This window comes from Echeneis naucrates, chromosome 4, assembly GCF_900963305.1.
Source record: "Echeneis naucrates chromosome 4, fEcheNa1.1, whole genome shotgun sequence".
In the NCBI taxonomy this organism is placed as follows: Eukaryota; Metazoa; Chordata; class Actinopteri; order Carangiformes; family Echeneidae; genus Echeneis; species Echeneis naucrates.
Genome location: NC_042514.1, coordinates 5,889,520 through 5,902,492, shown reverse-complemented (window position 1 = coordinate 5,902,492; position 12,973 = coordinate 5,889,520). Strand labels below are relative to the sequence as shown.

The 12,973-nt window shown below is 43.3% G+C and overlaps 1 protein-coding gene across 1 annotated transcript; it reads right to left on the bottom strand.

Annotated features, from left to right (window-relative positions):
* Positions 1-6,135: 6,135 nt before the first annotated feature.
* On the bottom strand, positions 6,136-9,476 carry s1pr3a (sphingosine-1-phosphate receptor 3a). The gene is made up of 2 exons (XM_029500263.1): positions 9,310-9,476; positions 6,136-8,606 (listed from the first exon to the last, which is right to left on the bottom strand). Exon 2 carries the CDS (start codon positions 8,502-8,504, stop codon positions 7,305-7,307), a length of 1,200 nt encoding a protein of 399 aa, XP_029356123.1. The 5' UTR covers positions 8,505-8,606; positions 9,310-9,476; the 3' UTR covers positions 6,136-7,304.
* Between the last annotated feature and the right edge of the window lie 3,497 nt (positions 9,477-12,973).

Genomic DNA, 12,973 nt, shown 5'->3' with positions numbered 1-12,973 from the left:
GTACTGATGTGTTATAAAAAAAAAAATAAAAAAAAAACACCCCAAAATATTCTGATTATGAGCATTGCTGATCAAATTTCACACAATAGACTCATTTGCAGCTCAGATGAAAGAAAAAAAAAAAACGAGCAAAAAGGACTTGGCATGATTGCGTGCTTCACATACTCAAACACACATTTGCTCTCCCCCATCCATTAACAGCAGGGTTGGGAGGGAGAGGGTGACGACTGGGGGGTGAGGTGTGGCTGAGGAGGGGGTGAGGCAGTCCTCATTATTTGGGCTGCGCTGCAGTGAAAAGCGCTGGGATTGCTTTCATTACTGAGCCAAATGAAAAAGCAGAGGCTGATTACCCGCGTGACGGAGAGAGGAGACGAGTTGGATCACTCTCTATTGGGAAGAAAGAGCAAAGGAAGGGAAGGGAAAAAAGTGAAGAGGGAGGAGGGATGGAGGGAATGGGGCAGGAGGAGGGAGGTGAAGGGGGGGGGGCACCGCCGCCTGGCTGTACTTCCCCACCAAGGCTCCAAACAAGTGTGTGCATGTGGGTGTTTGTGAGTATAAGAGAGAGAGATGGTGACATGAGGCGGGATGTGTGTGTGTGTGTGTGTGTGTGGAGGGGGGGCTGCTATAGTCCCATTTTTCAAACATAGTTCCCTGGGGAGGTATATGAATAATAACGACAGTGGCAATGCAGCATGTAAAAATCAAACAAATATCACACTCGCAGTTCTTTGCCTTTTGTCTGGCTCTTACCTCGTATCTGAGCTTCGGAGAGTCTATTAGCTAATATACAACTGGAGGACGTTACATTCTTATCAGCAGATTTGCGTAGGTTGAAACAAACTGCACCCTGTTCTCAGCACTAAACAATGATTTTGTTGGCTTTGAGTGGACTCCCCAGTTTTAAAGGACTGAGGGGTAACACTTGGTTTTAGGTTTTGAGTTGGTGGTTGTGCGTCTGAAATGGTCTGGCATCCATTCTTTGATGGTTAAAGTCGAGGGCTACAGAAGGGCAGCAATGATGGTTACCCACAAAGATAAGTGTACAAGGGTGTGTGTGCAGCTGTCATATGAGAATCCCAATGAGTGTAACATCATATGGGGGGGGGGTGTCAACGATAAGGCTGTAACGGCAGCTGTTAATCGATCTCACAGGCTCTGAGAAATGAACACCTGTGATCGCCACAGAGCCAAACACCATATTAGAAAACCACAAATCATAAACACACACATGCACGGCCTGACAGAATCATGACGGACATGAGTGAAGGCGCACAATGGATAGAGGACATTTTTTGCTCTAAGAAAATTGGGTTAAAAATCCCTAATGTGATTCTGTGAAGATGGCTGAGGTCCATTTCGCGTTCAGGTTCCTGGCTCGCAGTGTTGTGGCGGCTCGCTGGGACGCTCGGATCGAGCAGAGCCCTCCCAATGTTATTAGTGGCACCTGTGCTTCATTTTCCTACTACACAAGTAAAAGTGTCTACTGTGGAAGAATGTCTATGAGCTGTTATCTTGTTGCAGAACCATCTCAACCCTGTGATGTTTAAACACACGTCGGCCAAACTTTCTTTACCCAACGAGCAGTTGTCTTGTTCTTGTCTAAGTTCTGCGCTTATCTGGTTTTGTGGGCTCTTTTTGAGAAGGTGCGTTCAAGTATTTTACCACACCGGTCACAGTTTAACTCTTGAACTCTAATTCATACTTCAGGATGTTTCTTCTGAATGTTTAGAAAGGAGTAAGTGCTGTCAAGGTTTTACTTGAAATTTGAAAACTAAGTTGTTGGCGACTTTAACGCTTGCGTGAGATGCACACATGAAGTCTTTAGGGGGAGTTTCCGCTTTCAGTTGCACTTTCACACAACACACACATGCACGGAATCCTCCAGGGTGCATGCATGCACAGAGGCATGGATTCAGCCAGCTGTGCACACACACTCAGAGCCACAAGTGAGGGGTGAGACACACACATGTCAGACTAACAGGCTGCCGTCCTCCCTCTCTCTTATCCCCTCTCCCAGACATGCTAATCCCTGCAGTTGTATCAGGCAAGCGTGGAAAAGATAGATTGGAAGTCAGCGTGAGCAGGTGTGTGCATGCCGTCAGGCGGCTGCAATCGGAGAAGGTCTGCCGATAAAGCAGCTGCTGTTTTAGGGTATTTTTGGGGTGAGGGGAGATTTTATTGGCTAGAATTTGAAAGAGATTGCTTATCCGCTTCTGCCATCTATCTGTTATAATGCTGGCATTCAAAGACCTCGTTTACTAACATATTTCTATTCCCTGAAATCAAGACCTGCTACAGAAGAAAAATATGCAAGAAAACATCATCAGAAACAATCGCAATCTCTAAAAAAATCTTCCAAAGGAAAGTTCAAATCCAGCTGATTAGACAACAAGTTCAGCATTTACCCCCTGAGGTAGCCGGTCCGAACATCTGGTTCGGATCAGGGCTTTAGTAGAAGATATACAAAACAAATTACATGAGTAGTTCCCTTTTTATTGTTGTGGGGATCAGGTTTCGTTTTCACATGATACACCGTGATGAGTGCGGCATTTCATACATCCTGTAATGACAGATAGAGCTTTGAAGTTGTTTCATGGTGGAGAGAGCAGCATGAAAGAACAACATCTCCATTGTCAAGCTTGAAGATAGATTGCACAATGAGAAACTCGTCAATGAGACAATTACTCAATTAATTAGCCTTTCAGTTGAGAGGGAACGGAGTGACAGGGGACCAGTCATTTACGTCAATTATCGAGGAAAAACGAAGCGGTTGCATTCTGCAGCTGCTTTTTTTTTTTTTTTTTTTTAACATTGTAAAGTTACATTGTAAATTGGACATGTTTGTGTTGAGACTGAGACAGAGAAAATAAATTTCAAAGCATTACCTGGCGCTGGGAAATTGCGAGGTGCATTTTCAATATTTACAAAATATTCAAATAGAAATCAAATGAATGGAGGAAGAAAAGGAGTGCAATTTAAAAAAAAAAAATAAATAAAAGGGTTAGGGGACAGGGTTAGCAAAAGCAAAATAAAAACAACAAAGTTAGTCGCAGTCTCGGACACACGTGACAAGCCATCACATTTTTGCTTTTGCTGAAGGAGAAAGAAGACATTTGAGATGTTGTAATGGCAGACAGATAAGAATATCCTATTTTGACCGTAGTGTTCCTGTCATCACTCAAATGCAGTCTACTTGATCACCACCTGACAGGAGAATTAAGGGCAGCGGGGTGCAGGGAGGGATGCTGGGAAGAGTGTCCACCAATCCAAATCTCAGCCTGCTTCTTCAGACATCCTGCTCCAAAGTGACCTTTACCTCAGCTCTCCCAGCGTCTTCGCAGCTGCTCCCTGAATAAAGCCCTCTGATCCCACAGAGCTTATCACCAAGTCCGCCCGATTCTTCTTCTCTCTTTGTTCCACGTGTAATTGTGCTGCATTGAAGCGGAGGTGTAGGCAGCGGAGGGAAGTCATCGCACATGGCTCGTCTGCTCTGATGTGAGTGGGTACAACAGCGCCATAGAGTAGGTACTGGCTTCAGCTGGGGGTGAGGAGCCACCTCAAATGGGACCCCTGGCTGCTTTCTTCCTGGCCCCCACTCCACCTCCAAGCTGTTTGAAAAAGGAACTTGAGAATGACAGAAGTGTTTCATACTGGCACATTCGGCGGCTCGGACCAGATGGAGTCTTTGTTCTTTCTCTCAAACACACACACACGTCTGTAGCACACGAAAAACTGACACATGCAGAAGTACACACACACATGCATGGACGTTTCGTCACCACGCTGCAGTCTAATGCCAGGATCACGATGACAGGGGGTGGTGTGATTCTCTTGTCCTCTGTCGTGTTCACATTAGTCATATGCAAATAGGTATTGTGCACAGAGAATGACACAAATCCACCATGTCTAAATCCTCAAAGAAGACTGGTGACGGCTATTTAGTTAACATGATTTATTAAGGTGTTTGACCCAGATAGCACCCCCAGCCATTGAATGGTGTTTGTTTCAGGTGTTTGGACAGAAGGAATGTGTCATTGCTGGAATTTGAGGACAGAAAGAAGAAGATTAGACTGAAAATTAGTCTATTAAATCTTCTAAACATGTTTTAGCATTTTTTTTGTTTTTATTTTCCTTTATCAAAGAGATGAAAGGCAAAGATTGTGTAAGAGTGACAATTACCTTCACTGTCTGTCTTTGTTATTATTTTTTTCTACACAAAGAATCCTCATTTAGAAATGATTCATTGTTTGTTTTTGGCTGTTCAGCTGAATTACAGGAGAGTTAAGAGCTGCTCCAAAAATGAACTGAGACATTGGTGCAGTTTCAAGCTTGGAAGTTTTCCGTCAAGCCATCATCAGTTACAGTCAGTGATGTCAAGGAATATCAGCTAACAGTGTTCAGTGAAAACATCCATCACCCAGCGTAAACAGAAGGTTCATATCTGCTGAGGAGAGATTAGTTTTGGTTTCCTTTCTCTGCTGCAGTGACTGCTAGAGCCAAAAGGGATATTGTGGACATGTTATCTCAGAAACAAATTGGATGGAAAACCTTAACTTTTTATCTTTTGGACTTCAAAGGTCAAAGTTGCAGTGACCAATATGAGGCGATGTTTCCACGCTGTGAGGGTATTTCTTCAGGTAAAAACACTGAGCTGAAATGATGGCTTCACGTCAAAGCTCGTATTCAAGGTGATTTTGTTCTGTGTCACTGCAATAGCTCGAAAACTCCTCAAATTCGCCACAAATGTTCATTTGGACTAGTGGAAGTTTTTCCAAATGCAAGGAGAGCCAAGTGATAATGTATTTCCAAGATATTAACCCTAATTTTCTAATTCACCCAAATGAGCCATCATCTGTCACCATGCTTTTTATTGGCTGTTCCTGGCACCTCCCACATCTCAAAATGAAAGTTTAAAATTGCAGTGATCCCTTTTTATGACCCCTTTATAATAATCAATTTTACACAACGAAAAACTTTGAACAAAGTCAGCCTAATGAAGCTTCAGGATAATGATAGTGGTGAGGAAGGAGAGGAAAAGCGACCAGGATTCACAAACTGCAAATATAATTTAGCATTTTGACATTTGCTAATGTTCGACAATGGCACAAGGTGACAATCATCCCAGGCTAATTCAGGAAAGAGGGTATTCAAACATTTCTGACAGGAAGCATTCAGTGACCTTTAAGCTGGAATTGCTCAGCTGGTATTACATCCTTGCTGTCTTCTTTCATCGGAAAATGGAGGTGAGGTGCGGAGACGCATCCTTTAGCTGAGGTGAGTATGAAATGCCATTCTGTCAGCTCCTGTCTGATCTTTGCTGTGCAATGTGGTATGAACACTCATCTTTATCAGCCTCATCTATCATTTCAGTTTAAAATAACCTTCACTGCTGAAGGTTTTTGGTACAAAAACAAACCCACGAATTGAACATCTCCGGTTATCAACACCTAGAAAGCATTTGATCAGTTCTCATACTTAACAGTTCAAACACATCGTGTGTGTGATCTGGAAATCCTCCTACGCACATTAAGATTATTCAGAATGAACATCACTAAATCTCCAGCCAGTTCGGTTATTTGCTCTGTTATTTGGTTAAGTTTCAGAGTATTGAAACAATCGTGGGTCTTATTTCACAGTAAGTGAAAGTCATGAACAACACCTACCTGACCTCATCCAACCCAGAACCTCGGGATTGAAATAATTATCAATACATTATTCATCACTGTCTGGCCCAGGTCTGTCTATAAATGGGAATCAGAGAGCATCAATCAGCCTCACATGAGGCCATTAAAGGAGTGGATTAAATCAGGTGACATTCCTCTTCTCCTGTCTGAATAGCAAATCCTAAACTGACAAATCAGAGCCTTTTTTTTTTACATTAATACATGCATGATGTCGGCTTTCATGTGAACCTTTGCTACAACAGGTTGTTGTCTGTCATTTGTCTGTCATTTTCCAAAGGACACCAGCAGACTCACTATCTCTGGGTTTCTTCTGTGTTCTTTGGCAATTTCAAAATAGCATCAACAAACGACTGAACTGGGATGAGAAGGAAAGAGACTGAAAGAAGGCAAAAACATTGATTTCACATAACAGCATGACACGTTTGAAAATCTTCTAAAAGGGAATAGGATTTTATTTGTCATATAATTATATCAGGCACTACATCACCCCAGACAGAATCATCATTTACCGTCTACCTTAAATTATTCACATCCAACGCTCCTATTCACTAGTGGTTAGTTGATGTGTGAGTGGTTTCTAGATGTGCTGATGGGAAGCAAAAATATCCACGAGTGTAGTTATTAGGCACGCTAATTTAGCTCACAGTGTGTGTGTGCGATGAAAGATAAGTTGTGGTGGTGTAGAGCTGAGCCTGAAATGACCAAAAATGGCCATTTGTCTGAAAACGTGACCCCTGCTGATTTAGGAGAAACGTTGCTTTATCTGTAGCACCACCATCAGGACAAACTTCATGCTCCTGCCCGCTGGTGGTAAGAATCTGATAAAAGCAACGCCATCCAACCATCCAACAGTTTGCTGCTGTGCAATGATCATCACAGCCTCATGAGGCTGTTTGTCTGGCAAGTCTGAAGTTTTTAGTGTTGTTTTTTTATTTTTATTTTTTTTTGCATCTCAACTTACAATGCAGTTAATGATGAAGTCCTAGTACCATGTGGGTTTATGCACACAAAGCAAAAAAACAAAAAAAAAAACATGTAAATATACCAAACGGATTTTGTGTTAAGATGCCAAATATTTTCATAGAAAATAAATAGTTGAATAAGTCAAACTGTGATGGAAACACTAGTGTTTTTAAAAGTACTTGCATAAAACACATGCTTAAAAGTGCCACAAATGTAGTCTTTTCTGAATAAAATTACAAAATGACATAACATAACAAAACATATAGACACAACATGGATAAACTTAATTATATTCTGTTATTGCGTACAATTTTTAAATAGACTAGTTTCACATCAAATCTGGGGCCTGGTTTAAATCCACATCCATGAAAATGACCGATTGTCTTTTACAATCTCGTAATGTTAAACATAACTCTAAAACAATGTCAATATTCCAGGCCCCTTGTGTTGGGAATCTTGTTGAATTGTTGTAATAGTGGCTTTAAATGATTTTGATTGTACTCTCATCTACATTCTGGATTTCTTTGGTTCAAAGCGATTGGCTTTGCTCTTCATATCCATCCCACAGTAGCCGTAGTGCATAAACAAAGAGTGGCTAGTAGCAGGACTGTGTCAGTTCTTCTATTTGGCGTTAAGGCCTCTTTAAGGTCCTTCCACTCAGAACTTGCTGAGGCTTGGCAGCGCCCCGGCCTTCACCAGCACAGCTGATAGTAGGTCTGCAGGCCCGGAGGGGTGAGGCAGGGCAGTGGCAGACAGATCCCCATGCTTATTTTCAGAGTTCATGGGTGTGGGACCCTTCCCTTTATTTATCGTAGACTTGCCATCTCCGCTGCCCCCTCCTCCGCCAAAACTAGACTTGCTATTCTCTCCTGTGGGGATGACTGTGCCCAGGTTGGGGTTGCCCACCGTGGGAGTCCCGCTGGCCTCCATGCTGGTCTGACAGCAGCACAGCAGCCGGAAGAAGGCGGCCCTCATCTCTCTGCTGGACAGAGTGTATATCAGAGGATTGAGGGCCGAGTTGAGAACTGCCAGGGCAATAAACCAGTCCACCTGGTAGAGCACGGGGCACTTATCTGGGCTGCAACCTACGTCCAGCAGGAACAGGAGGAAGAGAGGGGCCCAGCACATGACAAACACTCCAAGAACAATAACAACTGTCCGCAGCAGCGCCAGCGAGCGCTCTGACGGCCTGCTGCTCACCCTGCGGCCACTAGAGGTCACCAGGCGATAGATCCTGATGTAGAGGATGATGATGGCCACCAGCAGGGCGCTGAAGACGCTGATGCAGAAGGCCACATAACTCTTAGCGTAGAGGGGCAGCACTGTGGAGCAGGAGTTCAAATTGTTCAGGCAGTTCCAGCCCAGGCTGGGTAGAGCACTGAGCAGCACTGACACAAACCAGCAGGCTACCAACAATCCGAGGAGTCTCCCCCGGCCTGCTGTCTCGCATGGACGCAGACGCACCATAGTCATATGCCTCTCAATCCCAATAGCTAAAAGGCTGAACGTGGAGGCGCTGAGGGCCACGAACATGCTCCCTTCTCTGGCCAGCCACTGCACCGGTGTGAGGAAGAAGGTGTTGCGTCCTGAGGTAAAGATGTTAACCACGTAGGCCACACCGGCCAGCATGTCAGACAGCGCCAGGTTTCCAATGAGGAAGTACATGCGGCTGTGGAAGCGTTTGTTCCTCCAGAGAGCGAGCAGCACGGTGACGTTCTCCAGGACGATCAGTACGCAGATGAAGAGCAGCACGGCCATCTTGCAGGCCCCGTTGCTGCGAGGCCGATCCCATTTCCCAGAGTGGTTGTAGTGGCTCACTATTACGGTGTTCATCCCTTCCTCCAGTATGTTCCCCATACTGGCTGCCAGCAGAGGGAGACGCAGCACTGGACACCGCTGAGGGAGGTCAGGCTGCTCAGCCTGGCAGTGGCACACTCATCTTACAGCCTCGCCAAAAACCTGCCAATTAAAAACAAAGGTTTAGTCACATGCATTTTGAATAAATCTCGGGGGGCTCTCTGTGTGACGCTTCTCAGTCATTCAGGTCAAGTGAAGAAAAGTTGAACTGAAGGAAAGTGGACTGTTTTTAGTTCAGACCTGAAGAAACCTTTTGGACTTCACACATCTAAAAACCAAGTCGCTCGTCTTCCTAGCCTTTGCAACATTTCAAGCAATAAAAACTATTACGAAGAAGAAACCCAACATAGTAAAGTAAAGTAACATACAATACCTTGTCCACTTCCAGTTCACCTATTCCAAGAATTTGATAATAGATGGGATAGCAACAGCACTTGCAATATATAAATGACATGAAACAAACATATAGAAATAAAGTGAATTTTAAAAAATGTGTAAATTACAAAATTATATTGTTTTTTCTATTATCAGTCTTTTAATTTGTACTTAAATTTCAGTGACTCCCAGATTAGGTGTTTGCACTCAAAAAGGTCCAAAACTAATGATTGCAGTAAGTCGGAGGGATTTACTTAATGAGAAGGTCAAATAGGTGGATCCTTATCCCATTCCTGCTCTATATCCTGTCAAATTAAGATAAACAGCCACATCTAAACACAATTTAAGGCAGAAGTTGTTACAGCAAAAGAAAATAGAGTCTCTAGTCTGCACACTGGGATCTATTCACTCCACAGAAATAATGTCCTACCTTTTTCAGCAGTTCTTGGCTTCATCTAAACATCATCGCAGCATAATTGAGTTTCTATCATTGATTTAATTTTCCTTTCCTGTATTCAGGATAAGTCCTTTCTTCAGTGTTTGTTGGGGTTTTCTATGACTTTAGCGTCTTCCTCAAATATCCACCAAACTTTTTCTCCCGCGTCGTCTCTGGGATCTGCCTCTCCAGCTGTGCCCAGGCTCCCCCTTCCTGACAGGAGGGCGGGATCTTTCCCCAGTTCTCCGTTTGGGTTTTACCGGAGAGCGAGAGAGAGAGAGACAGATAGAAAGAGAGAGAGGAGTCAGAGTTGCGTGTTTCATTGTGCTAGGTGATTAGGTGTTATTCATCCGTGTCACTTGTTCACCAAATAATGCTCTGCTTACATAATCCATGTCTGAGAAAGCATCTGTCAATGTTAAAGAAAGCTCTATAAAGTAAAAAGAAATGGTGGAGGATCAGATACCTAAGTTGATGTGCTCATATTTGACCCATGAGCTAAAATTTCCTGCAAATCACGAAGGTGCTTTTTGTACAATCCAGCTGAGAGAAATGCGAACAGACAGAGGTGTCGAAGTCTGAGTGATTCTGATTGCGTTTAATTGTGTAAATCAAAGGTGTGTTTGTCTTTTCTAAGGACAGAAAGCAGTTGAATGTTTCTCCAGTGTCTTATTAAAACGCTGCATTTAACTTGTCCAAACACATGTTGCCGTTTTTGCCCCCGGGGCCTTTGTGCTTTGTGCAGTTTTGTCATCGTTTAATGGCCTTTCCCAACAATCGTTAAACTTGGGTTGGCACTGATTTCCACTGTCAACTTAGTATTTTCACTTTGATATTTTTCATATGTTGCTGGTGCATATTTTCAGGGTTGGGGAAAAAAATTAAAGATTCACAATGGAGTTTCATGAAAGGCCACCATGTGTTTATTTGCCTTGGCTGTAGAACTAATCTCCTCCACCAAAAGGTCAAGAAGTTGCAGCCTGTTTCATATCTGCGACCTGATGAATCATTGTTTTTAATCTTCAAATGAAAGTTGACTGAGCCACTTTACTCCTTTGCAGTCTGAAATAGGTCAGACCCCTTTCACTGAAACCAAGCAGACTGGCTGGGAAGGGAAGGGTTACACTTTGCAAAGACTTTGTCTGGTTTTATTCTGGAAAAAAAATATATTTCACAATTCATATCTAAGAAGGTCTTCATCTGCAAAGTAACCCACCAAATGTCCATTAACAGTTGGTGCTGTATTATTAATCATGGCTGTTGCTATTGTGACCGGACCAAAGGAAAAAGTGCGGGGACACAGAATAAAGAGCAACTGAATTCTCATGGTGTTGGATTCTCATATGAAAGTTAACGTTCTTTATATTTAACATGACAAAGTTGACGTGTTGGTATTACTGTAGCCATTACAATTAAGACCATCTTATCAGGATGTTTTCCTTAACCAAGGCCTAACCCTAACCCAACCATGACCGTTCTAATAGTTATCATAGCGATAAAGGCGGGAAGGCCGCTGTCTGTACACGTTCTGCATTTATTATTGTAACTGTGAGAACCCGGGTCTGGTACTCCTGTCGTCATCGGGTCACTATTTCAGGAAACACTTCCACGGTTAAAATAACCAGCCACATTGGTTGTTCAGGCTGGAGACCTTGTTGGTCCAATTACAGTGCACAGGCCAGGCCATGAGGTCATCTTGATGTCAGTCAGTCTGCAAAAGTGATGTTTTATTCGCAGCAGAAACGCTAATTGTGGTTGTGCGCATTAAACAACTACCTCAATGTGTCTGAGCTGGAATAACTCACCAGAACTACCCGGCAGCCGTAAAAACAAAGACTGCCATTATGCCAGGCAGAGCTTATGTCATCATATGAAACCTACATGACATGAGCTCTGTCAAAAATATAACTCCATAAACAAAACTTGTCATTGCGTACCATAGTATACCCTTGTGCGAAGCAGTGAGGCACGGGATGTTGTGGTGGATTGGGTCGGACATGCTGAGGACAGAGGTTTCAGCCATTCAGCCCTCTTCCTCTAATCTTCTTCTAAAGAGTAATGAGTTTGGGGGTACGCTGCGTGGGAATTAAGGCTGAGCACCGTGACGTTTCATTGATTTGGTACATTGACTGTTTACATGCAATTTATGACGATTTTCCCACGACAGTCACTGATTTTAGGGCCCATGGCTTCACTTTCATCCTGAGGCATCACTACAGGATGGAAAGATTCAGATTGGCGTCTTATGTACCAATTTATTTCTTTCAGATTGGCACCTCAGCTGGTTGTCTTCAGGACATTAAAGAAGAAAGATACACAAAATCTTTTCTGATTTTATTTTTGTATCTGACTCCTTTCCTTGTGCGATGGGCTAAAATAGCACAGGACAGGCCATGAATCGAGACAGTGATGGACGACTAACAGAGATCGAATGCATTACAAAAAAAAAAGGGAGGATGGAAGAGGGGCTAAGTAACAAGAGAACAGTCAGTTTTTTGTTTGTTTTTTGTCTTTTTCTTTTATTTATTTCTAGCAATCCCTGCAGTATCACTGATAGTGAAAGGTTGTGGGCAGTCTGGCCTCCTTGTACATGTCGGCACATGCATTGCAGATTAATGAATGACCCCCAGAACTGTTGACTTTACCCTGAGCAGCCAGAGATGTACAGACTCTCTGACAACCCATTTATAACTGTATGAAAACACCCCAGAGGTCCTGGCTCCATGTGATTGCAACACACTTCCTGGATGTTTGGTGCAGTGGTGGAAAGAGGAAATGTACCTACAGGTCACCACATCAGGAGAAATGATGTTGTTGTAAAGTCCAGTAAAAGTTTGTGTCACAACGGCACCATGGAATGTGTGTTTGTGTGTGTGTGTGTGTGTGTGGGGGGGGGGGGGGGGGGGGGGGTTGTGTGTCCATGTGCAGCAGCATTGTGAGTCAGGGCAAACTGACGCAGGCCTATGTGGTGAGTTAGTTGTTTGGGAATGCAAAGTGCAATGGGAAAGAAGGAAGAGTGGAAAGAAGGAAGGCCGTCACCTCACTTCCCTCCGCTCCTGCAGTTACCCAACCCCACTGCAAACTTTTCTAAAGGAATTTTACAAAGATGTTGGTGGTGAGAGACTCTTGATGCCAGGAATTGTTTCAGAGATATTAGTTACTTTGCAGTGCTGGTTTAGTTCCTGGTGGTATGTCTGGTTGTACAAGAGAAGGAAGTCTGAATTGTGGAGGAACTGAATATGATTGGCTCCTGAGTACATGGGACAAAAACTAATAGGAAATAGTGCATGCTTCAAACCAAATAAATATATGATAAGGACATTTTAGCTGTCTTGCGTGTAATAGCATTCATATTTAAAAATAGAACTGATTCCTGACCCAGCGTATTAAGACGATTAAAAATGACAAAACATTCTTGAAAAGTGTTACATCGATACTGCTAACCACACTTATTGTTTTCATTTGCATATATTCAGGATTCAGTTATTGCCATTTGAACTACATACTGTACAGGTAACGGTAGAACAAATTTACATTGCAGTGTTCTGCGTTTCACAGATCTTCTGCTGCGTACGGCCCCGTACCTCTTCCCTGAGGGTAGAGGGGCGAACAGTCTGTGGCCGGGGTGGGCGGTGTGTTGGAAGAACCTTGTGGCTTT